General features: G+C 39.8%; 1 protein-coding gene across 1 annotated transcript; it reads left to right on the forward strand.

Moving 5' to 3' along the window:
* Nucleotides 1-7,292: 7,292 nt before the first annotated feature.
* On the forward strand, nucleotides 7,293-8,213 carry LOC138882854 (uncharacterized). Its single transcript, XM_070163490.1, has one exon. It carries the CDS (start codon nucleotides 7,293-7,295, stop codon nucleotides 8,211-8,213), a length of 921 nt encoding a protein of 306 aa, XP_070019591.1.
* Nucleotides 8,214-11,178: the final 2,965 nt, after the last annotated feature.

The raw sequence follows: 11,178 nt of genomic DNA on the forward strand, positions 1-11,178 counted from the left end.
TTTAGGACCCCTTTTATACAAGTTCGGAGTGTATAGAGCCGAAATAACTTTGTCCCTTGCGAAATAGAAGACTTCCCATCACCCAACGCTTAGGGTAGCGTGGGGCGCTAGTCCTGCACTGGGAATTTTTGTGGTCTGATTTCTGTGCCCTGGGTAGTGCCCCACACTACCCAGGGCGCTACTTTGTGGCATTGTTTCTATTTCGTCCCTTTTTTGCTTCAAATTATACACCTTCATCCTACATTGTCTCCGAATAATTCCTACGCATAAAAATACCACGAATTATTATTATATTAGGTTCTATGCATTCTTAGTCAATGAATTTGGAAACCTTTGGCTTCTCGAAATTGGCATGTGCATTGTCCTCTAAACCTAGGATTACCATCACTAACAACACACAAATCACAATCAAGTATTTGCCGAATCAAAATGAGTGTCAATGACCTAGTCATGATCTTTGTTGAGTTCCACTAAAGAATGAAACAAAGTTTGGCATTTCAAGGAGAGACTACAAACTACGTACGGTGTCAACGTTACAGTGAAACTCACACGCAAATATACGCATCGTCATCTAATAAAGTGATTAAAAATTGAATATCGAATCCACAAAGACTTGTGATTAACTATTAATTAAATTAGACTATTTTAATAATCTAAACAAGAATTAAACCGAGAAGGTTTGATTCTAAACGGTGTAATTAAAATAAAGAAAAATAAATAGGGAACTATAAACAGAGGCCGAGTTGATTTTTATGTTATCAATGCAATAAAAAACGATCTAGGGTTATGGGCTATCTAGCAATCCTATTGTATCTTTTACTAGAATTAACTAATTAATTTATCTGATTTATTGGTTGATGGGGTTAATATTACTCATAAGAATCTATCGATTTCTTACTCGTCTATTCAAGTTAACATAACACATATATGTCTATAGAGGCAGAATCAACAAGAATGCATTTATAATCCCCCTATAGTAACCAAGCAAGGCGATCCTATAATATATGTCTACCCTAACTGCGAATCTATTCTCCAATGCCCGGGTTCGAGAACTTGCTTTACTCAATCCTATATGCAATCAAGAATTCTCACTTTCAAGTTCAACTCTAGAGTCTTAGATAGCATTAGTTTGTGATCAAGCAATCAAATAATTAAGCGCATGATTGTATAAATAAATCGATACGATAAATCAAGAAATCAAAATCAATATCCAAATAACAATGCTCATGAAAGAACCATCACCCTAGAACGTGAAATTTAGCTCCACATATACATGACAGTCAAACAACAAATCAAACAAATAAATATAAGAATTACTAAGTTCGGTGGAAGAAAAGATGAAACTCGGCCTCCACAATGGCTCCGTGCTCTCCCTTGGTCAAAAGGTCCTCTCTAAAATGTTCTCCTCCCCCGCCTCCAAAATATGTTTAGGACCCCTTTTATACGAGTTCGGAGTGTATAGAGCCGAAATAACTTTGCCTCGTGCGAAATAGAAGACTTCCCATCACCGAGCGCTCAGGGTAGCGTGGGCGCTAGTCCTGGCGCTGGAAATTTTTATGGTTTGATTTCTGTGCCACGGGTAGCGCCCCACACTACCCAGGGCGTTACTTTGTGGCATTGCTTCTATTTTGTCCCTTTTTTGCTTCAAATTACACACCTTCGTCCTACATTGCCTCCGAATATTTTCTATGCATAAAAATACCACGAATTATTATTATATTAGGTTCTATGCATTCTTAGCCAATGAATTTGGAAACCTTTGGCTTCTCGAAATTGGCATGTGCATTGTCCTCTAAACCTAGCATTACCATCACTAACAACACACAAATCACAATCAAGGATTTGCCGAATCAAAATGAGTGTCAAGGACCTAGTCATGATCTTTGTTGAGTTCCACTAAAGAATGAATTAATAAAGTTTGGCATTTCTTTTAGAGACCTGTATTTGTCAATCAAAATAATTTTTGTCTAGACTAACTTTTATATGATCTTTTTTAAACGTCTCACTTAATTAAAATTTTACTAAATGGAGCACTAAGGGTAAGTTTATAAACTTTCCTATTTTTTAACGCAACAAATTATTTGAAACAAATTCAATTTGTTAAAACTACTGATGTTTGGTACCAGAGAAAATAGTACAAGTCAATTACATTTTATGTGTTCACTGTTGGAGTTTCTGCACTTGCTTTTCTAAAAGTACAATACTACTTAGCTTCTCTATTTGCATTTATTCGTCATTCGTGAAGAAATGTGGCTAAAACCCTTAAATTATTTTGAAGTAGTGGTCATGTACTCCCTAAACTTTCTACTATAACTTTTTGTAAAATGAATTCAGGCAAAGGCTTTGAATCTATTTGTAAGTAGCTATTGCACTTTATCCCAAATGAGTTGAGTTAGTGAAAAAGAGGTAAAGAAGGAAACCTTTTGTTCTAAATCACTCAAACAGCACATGTTACCTTTGTAACACAAGTTACCGTTTCATTATTGTTAGCCATTTTAGGTAAGGCTGAGTGGAGAATGAAAGATACCTTTCTCAAATTTTGCATCAATAACCAACTTGTGCCTACTTCACTATGGTCCACTAACACACTCAGTGCCAAACCATGATAATTCATATTTTCATACCAAAGAATTCCTTGAAGTGTAGATGGTTTTAATTTGCCACATAAAGTATCTGGTTGTAACTTTATATATATATATATATATATATATATATATATATATATATATATATATATATATATATATATATATATAATTAAGGTCGTCCATAATTTAAAGGAAAGTTGTGAGTTAATTCTACTTGTCATTGATTGAAAGCTTAACTAAGCTGAGCAAGTGAAAAAGAATGATATCCATTTTCTTGAGAGTTTGCCGTCCATACTTGTTATTAAAAGAAAGATTTTATCGGTAAATTAGGCTTTCATCCAGCTCATTTTATTGGCTTGAAAGGATTAACGAATCACAAGTGGTTGGCATCTGTTGTGGAGAACTACTAAAAATGTGTATACGGTCGAAATTGGGCTCGTCTACTGCATGACCGATCGGGCTTGGAACGTGATGGATTGGAGATCGACCCCAGGTTCCATCGAGCCAGAACACGAGGTCAGAATGTCCGTCCTCGAGAACATCGGGTCCAAGATCTCAGAATCGACCCTGACCACGAATGAGCTCGAGGAAACATTGTATAACCAACAGAAGACCGAAATAACATAAGGCCGAAATATCCGAGTATCACGACGGGAATCTCGGCACGAATCAATAAGGAACCGGCAAATCAGCAAATCATGAGATTTTTACCTTTTATAAAATTGTACCTAAAGTAGGACTCTCCTACTATATAAAGGGGGTCTGATTATTTGTACAAGGCATAATAACAATCATTCAGAAGCAATATACAGTTATTTTCTCTTTAAGTTCTTAGTCAACTGTGTCTTGACACCGATCAAAGTGCATTTTGTTTAAGGGTGCCCTCCCCCCATCCCCCCAACCCCAAGGTTGTAACTGTTCAATCAGTGTGGTTTGAATTTACTTTATCATACTTTATTTCAATTGTTATTCAATTCATTACTTTGTATCAATTTAATCCACGTATCCTTAAAATCACATACATATTTAATTGTTATCCGATTTTAAGGGTAAACAGTTCGGCGCCCACCATGGAGCTAAGGATAATAGTAGTTATTTGATACAAATTTCCATAACACACACTTTTTACACTTATTCTTTGAAGTGTCTCTGCTTTCAGGTTGAAATTAAAAATGTCGGACTCCCAATCAGCACCCCTACATGTTGACAATGAGTCCGGCCACCATGGCGAAAACGATAACGTAGCACCCGGAAACGAGGTGCCCCAAGTCGACCTCGGTAGAATTCTGGCCGCAGACCCAATTAACGTTAGCTCGCATGTGGCCATCAACGCAAATTTGCCTACCGGCCCTGAGGACAACATCCGTAGGGATATTCGATCAGTTGCACAAAGCGTACACGGCGGCGAAGACGGTGGAATCAACTTGCGGGTAATCTTCGAAATGTTACAGGCTCAACAAGCGGCGATAGCCCAGCTCCAGAACCACAGCCACCTACCAAGTAGATTTGAGCCCGAACCATTACGGGAAGTTGTTAACAGAGATGAACCGGTCTTAGAGAGATCGAAAAGAAGGAGTGGGGGACCAGCCCGGTAATCATGAAGATGCTCGAGGAACTAACAAAAAAGATAGATTCGGGGGAGAAAAAAATTGAGGCAAATGATAAGAAGGTGGAAACCTACAATTCCAGGGTTGATCAAATCCCAGGAGCCGCCGATATTGAAAGGCATGGACTCCAAGAAGTTCGTACAAAAGCCTTTTCCTCCGAGTGCGGCTCCTAAGCCGATTCCTATGAAGTTTTGCATGCCCGAGATTCCTAAGTATAACGGAACGACCGATCCGAACGAGCATGTTACCTCCTAGACATACGCCATCAAAGGGAATGACTTGGAGGATGATGAGATCGAGTCTGTCTTGCTAAAGAAATTCGGATAGACCCTGTCAAAAGAAGCTATGATATAGTATCACAACTTACCTGCTAATTCTATTAACTCGTTTGCCATACTTGAAGATTCCTTCATGAAAGCACACACCGGGCTATTAAGGTCGAAACCAGGAAGTCAGACCTTTTCAAAGTAAAACAAAAGGATAATGAAATGCTCAGAGAGTTGGTGTCCCAATTTCAAATGGAACGGATGGATCTACCACTAATCGCCGATGATTGGGCTGTTCAAGCTTTCACCTAAGGACTCAATGTTCGAAGCTCGGCAGCTTTATAGTAGTTGAAGCAGAATCTGATACAGTATCCGAGTGTTACTTGGCTGATGTGTATAACCGATATCAATCAAAAATCAGAGTTGAGGACGATTAACTTGGGGCTCCTTTCGGGTCCGTTTATCCGTTAGATCCATCGACAAAGCTAAGAGAGATATCGACCGTGAACCGAGGTCAAGCAAGGATCGATACCAGCCCTACAATAGAGATCGAAGAAGCAGTGGGTATGGACGAAATATTGTGTGAAATGAAAGGAGAAATGATTGAGGTCAGAATAATCAGGGTCTCATGAGCAAGAATGGTTTTGATAGGCCCGTCGAGCCTAAAGAAACACCGATGTTATCAGAATATAACTTTAATGTTGATGTTGTTGCCATCGTGTCAGCTATCAGACGCATCAAGGACAGCAAATGGCCTCAACCTCTACAAACCAATCTAGCTCAAAGGGATCCGAACTATATGTGCAAATATCATGGCACTCACGGCCACAAAAAAAGGATTGCCGACAATTGAGGAAGGAGGTAGCCCGGTTATTCAACAACGGACACCTTCGAGAATTCCAAAGCGACCAAGCCAAGAATCATTTCAGAAATAGGGATTCTAACAAGCAGATTGAACAAGAAGAACCTCAACATGTCATTGACAAGATCATCGGTGGGGTCGACATCCCTCAAGAGCCGATGTTAAAGCGCACCAAAGAATCAATCACAAGGTAAAAACGGACTCGAGAGTACATACCAGAGGAAACTTTGTCTTTTAATGATGAGGACGCTAAAGGGATCTTGCAGCACCAAAATGACGCACTAGTAATATCTTTACTCATATATAAATCTTGAGTTATGCATGTGTTAATTGATATAGGTAGCTCGGCCAACATCATTCGGTCGAGGGTCGTAGAGCAACTCGTCCTACAAGATCAAATTGTGCTTGCAGTTCGAGTTCTGAACGAATTCAACATGGCATATGAAACCACTAAAGGGGAGATAACATTACCAGTGAATGCCACCGGACCATCTAGGAGGCCAAGTTTTATGTGATTGAAGGAGACATGAGGTACAATGCCTGTTTGGCAGGCCATGGATCCACAACATGAGGGTAGTGCCCTCGACTCTTCACTAAGTGTGAAAATTCCTAATGCGAGGAGGGATTAAAACAATTTATGGAGAACAACCAGCCGCAAAAGAGATGTTTGCAGTCGAATAAGTGATTCAGGTATCAACACTCACAACGTCAAAGGAACCAAGTTTAGGTACAAAGCAAGAGGCTAAATAGCAATCATCGACTCCGGCCACGACCCAACCGGATAAACAGGGGAATGATGAAGACGATGATTATAGGGTTCCCCAACTTTTTATAGTTCTTAATGATTTCGGTGCCACTAAATCGACGGCCGAGGAGCTGGAATAGGCCATATTGATCGAACATCTACCCCATCAGAAGATATACCTGAGTAGGGGGTTAACTCCCAAGCTCAGGAAAAAACTCATTGAATTTCTTATAGCTAACATAGATTATTTCACTTGGTCCCAGAGATAACCTCCCACAAGCTAAGCCTGGACCCGAAATTCCATCCGGTCAAATAGAAGAGAAGGCCCTAGTCCGAGGTCAAACATGCTTTCATCAAGGACGAGGTATCCAAACTCCTTAAAATAGGGTCCATTCGGGAAGTTAAGTACCCAGGTTTGTTAGAAAACGTGGTGGTAGTCCTTAAAAAGGGGAATAAATTAAGAATGTGTGTAGACTATAAAAATTTGAACAAGGCGTGTCCCCAGGACTTTTTACCTCTGGCCAACATTGATCGCATGATTGATGCCACGGCTAGCCACGAGATCCTCAGTTTTTTCGATGCCTATTCCGGGTACAGCCAAATACGGATGGACCAGGATGATTAGGAAAAAATATCCTTCATCACAAAGTACATCACATACTACTATAACGTGATGCCATTTGGATTAAAGAATGCCGATGCCACTTATCAATGCCTAGTAAACCAGATGTTCGAGGAACAAATAGGAAAATTGATGGAAGTTTACATTGATGATATGTTGGTTAAGTCCCTGCAAGAAGCGAACCATTTAAAACATTTGTAGGAGACCTTCAGCATATTGAAGTAGTACAAGTTGAAACTGGACCTAGAGAAATGTGCGTCCTGAGTTGGATTAGGTAAATTCCCCGGGTTCATGGTATCCAACCAGGAAATCAAGATCAAGCCTAACAAGATCAAAGTTATCAAAGATATCACGGTCATGGACAACAAGAAGGCCGTGCAAAGATTAACCAGATGCATAGCTGCCCTAGGGCGGTTCATCTCGAGGTCCTCCGATAAGAGCCACCGATTCTTCTCACTACTAAAGAAGAAGAACAACTTTTTAGGGACCCCGTAATGCTAACGAGTCTTGGAGGAACTTAAGCGATAGCTATCGAGCCCATCACTGCTTCACACACGAAGGCAGACGAACAACTATACCTGTACTTGGCAGTATCAGAGAAAATGGTAAGTGGAGTCCTGGTCCAGGAAGAACAAGGTATGCAATTTCCAAGATACTATGTTAGTAGGACTTTAGCTGATGTTGAAACTAGATATCTTCACCTAGAAAAATTGGCGCTCGCTTTGCAAAGCACCTCTAGGAAACTGAAACCATATTTTCAGTGCCATCCTATATGTGTCATGACTACTTACCCGTTGCAAAATATAATGCACAAACCCGAACTCTCGGGACAATTGGACAAAAGGGTTGTGGAAATCAGCGGGTATGATATTGAATATCGACCCCGGACAACCATTAAATCTCAAATTTTGGCAGATTTCTTGGCCGACTTTATGCCATCCCTAATACCTGAGGTCGAACGAAAATTATTGGTAAACTCGGGGACGCCCTCAGGAATCTGGACCCTCTTTATAGACGATGCCTCAAAAGCAAAAGGGTCCAGACTTGGAATCGTATTGAAGCCCCAAACAGGAAACGTAGTTAGACAATCTGTTAAGACTATGAAATTGACTAACAATGAGGCTGAATATGAGGTCATGATTGCAGGTATCGAACTGGCCAAAAGCTTGGGGACAAAGGTGATCGAAGCTAAGTGCGACTCTCTTCTAGTGGTAAACCAAGTTAATGGAACATTTGAGGTTAGAGAAGAACGTATGCAAAGGTACTTGGATAAGTTGCAAGTAACATTACACCGGTTCAAGGAGTGGACATTACAACACGTTCCTACGGATCAAAATAGTGAGACCGATGCCCTAGCTAACTTAGGGTCGTCGGTCGAAGACGACGAGCTCAACTTGGGAGCAGTCGTACAACTCATAAGATCGGTTGTGGAAGAAGGTCATGCTGAGATATACTCTACAAGCCTGATTTGGGATTGGAGAAACAAATATGTAGAATATCTTAAGACTAGAAAACTGCCCTAGGATCCAAAAGAATTAAGGGCCCTACATACGAAGGCCGCCCGATTTAGCTTGTCCGAAGACGGAACCCTATTCAGGAGAACGTTTGATGGCCCACAAGTGATATGTCTAGGACCAAAAGATACCAAGTATGTTCTAAGGGAAATTCACGAGGGCACATGTGGTAATTATTCAGGCACAAAATCACTGGTTCAAAAGGTGATCAAAGCCAGCTACTACTGGATCGATATGGAAAAGGATGCGAAGGTGTTCGTAAGAAAATGTAATGGATGCCTAATCTTGTCCAATTCACACCTCAAATCAAGGTTATGAAATAGTCGATTGCAATAGTAATACCCAACAAGGAGTCAAGGTCGATTTTCTACCGGGAGATATATATGGGAGTTAGGAGTATATATTGTAGTGCTTAAGTTTGAACTATCTCAATTTACACTTCCACAAATTGGGGTTGTTTCTATGTCTATTTTAAACTAAGATTGCAATATTAAGAAATGAAACTAAGAAATTGTTTTTGTTGTTTTTCAAGTTTTGTAAAAAGCCCAGGGCTATGACCATCACCTAGGTATTTGCCTAATGAGATATAAACCTTAATACTTATGTTGTTGATTAGGGTGTATTATAGCTATCAACACTTAATTATCCACACAATACCTCTCGGTCAGAGATTGATTTTTCCCAATTTGGATTTCTCAAGTCCAAATGGGTATTGCACAAAACGGTTGATAAAAGTTCAAGTCAGGTTATTACTATCTCTAGATTGAACCCTTTAATTGACCCAATTTCTTGTTAACTAAGTTTTCCTAGACTAAGTCTCTCTCTCAAGTAGAGACCAAGTCAAATAGGCATGAACTAATATTTGCAACCATTAATTCCATAAATTAAAGCATGAACAAGGCAAAATAATAAACACACAACCATAAACAAGCATCAAATTAAACACCCATAAGGTTCACACATTAGGGTCGGGTCACAACCCTAGTGAAAATCTAGTTACTCATGCTTGAAATTGAAGAAATATAAGAAAAGATGCTAATTAAACTCATATTGTAAAATCAAAATTGTAAAATCGATGTTAAAATATCCCAAAATATGAAAACTACTAAAAGAAGCAAAGAGAAACAACTACTGTAGCTTCAGATGTCAAAAGTTGACCTAAAATTGTGAAACTTGTCTATTTATACAAGGCTGAAAATTTTGGACAAAAATGTCCTTCGGGAGGTTCTGCGGCCGCACAATTCCATGTGCGGTCCGCAGAATTCTTCAACTTGTTAGGAATGGAAGTCTGCGACCACATAACTCTGATCTGCGGCCGCAATGCACTTTTTCTACGGTCTGCAGATTTGTAATTGCGGCCGCATATTGCTCTTCAGTGGTCCACATGTTTACATATGCAGCGGCATAACTCTTCTTTTGCGGCCGCACAATTCTTGTGCGGTCCTCACTTCTGGGGGACTTGGGATGCACATTCTCTGAACTTTTGGTCCTAGCTTCCATTTGCGGCCGCACAATTCATGTGCGGGCTGCATTTTACACTAAATTCTGTTGGATTTTCCTTCATCATCTGCGACCCCAAATGATATTCCGTGGACCGCAATTTTGGGCTTTTTGTGCCTTTTATGGGCTTGAGTTCAGATAACTCTTTTTTGAGTTGAATTTCATCTTGGGAGTCCATCTTCCAATATTCCTGCAATTTAGCACATCTCATCAGTTTCTGGAATACAATTAAGCGCTTTTAGACCAAAACAAAAGCTAAAAGGCGCTAACAAGTAGTCAAAATTCCCACTTATCAACTCTCCCATACTTAAGACTTTGCTTGTCCTAAAGCAAATAAAATAATTCCCACCTCCACAAGTCAAGTGCCATTCCAACCAATCAAAAGTGAGTCATTCACACATCAACTGGGACCAACAATTACCCACACTACTTATGTATTATCAACAAGGCGACAAGTTAAACGTTTATGCATATATAGTTCTAATGTAACACTTGAGCATCAAAAGTTGACTTTATTCATCACAGAAGTTCGCTCTTTTATGTAGGTCATTGTGGATTCCAAACTACTCCTCCTCTACTCTCCGTTTTCCTATCTCACTTAAGAATTTTAGTACTCAATCCAAAGATTTGCGAAAGGTTCACTCATCTCTCTCAAAAGAATGTCTCAAGTACGGCTTTATGTACCACAGGCTTGCCCCTCAGGTAAATCGCCACTAATGTAAGATCACTCAACTTGAAATCACCTAGGTCTTTTTCGGGATGTAAATGAAGGCTTTTGGGCTAAGGTTGAATACATTATGGTTGAGTGGGTTCACCTTTCCTTAAGCACTCCATTTTTCTTGTTCTTGGCTCATGCTTTGCCAATTTTTTGAGGCATTTTCTTTTTCTCCGGGGAACTAGAGAGATTTAACATCACTCTTTCTTGATCATGACATTCATTTTATTCCTCTTTGGTTTTTCCATGCTTTTCACCATTACTTTTTTTTGAATCCCTTCAACTCTTCAACTTATTCACTTTCTGTTTGCATTTTTCTTTTTGTTCTTTCCTTTTATTGTCTTTCCTTCTCATCATTTCTTCTCCTTTTGTGCCTTGATACCTCTTTCAAGTTCCTCATCTCTCCCCCCAAACTTACGTTTTTAGCCAATTGTTTCACAAGAGTAGCTCGGGTCCAAGAGAGGGTCACGACAAAACGGGTAAAGGCTTGTAATATGGTTATCAAGTGAGAAAGGTTTGAGGCTCAAATCGGCTGACTAGGGATAAGAACATCGGTGGGCAGTGGAAAACTTCAAGCGGATCAAGGATAGCCTACAATCACTTCTCAAGCCAAGCAAAACTTAAGATTTCATCTTGGAACACTTTCGGGGAAGGTTCTAGACCATTCGCACAGGTACTTGGACTTGCAACAAAAACATCTCACCTCTCACGCAGCTGGATTGTTAAAGAGGATAGAGTTGAGGGCCTACAACGACCATA

The sequence above is a fragment of the Nicotiana sylvestris genome, chromosome 12 (assembly GCF_000393655.2).
Source record: "Nicotiana sylvestris chromosome 12, ASM39365v2, whole genome shotgun sequence".
Classification (NCBI taxonomy): domain Eukaryota; kingdom Viridiplantae; phylum Streptophyta; class Magnoliopsida; order Solanales; family Solanaceae; genus Nicotiana; species Nicotiana sylvestris.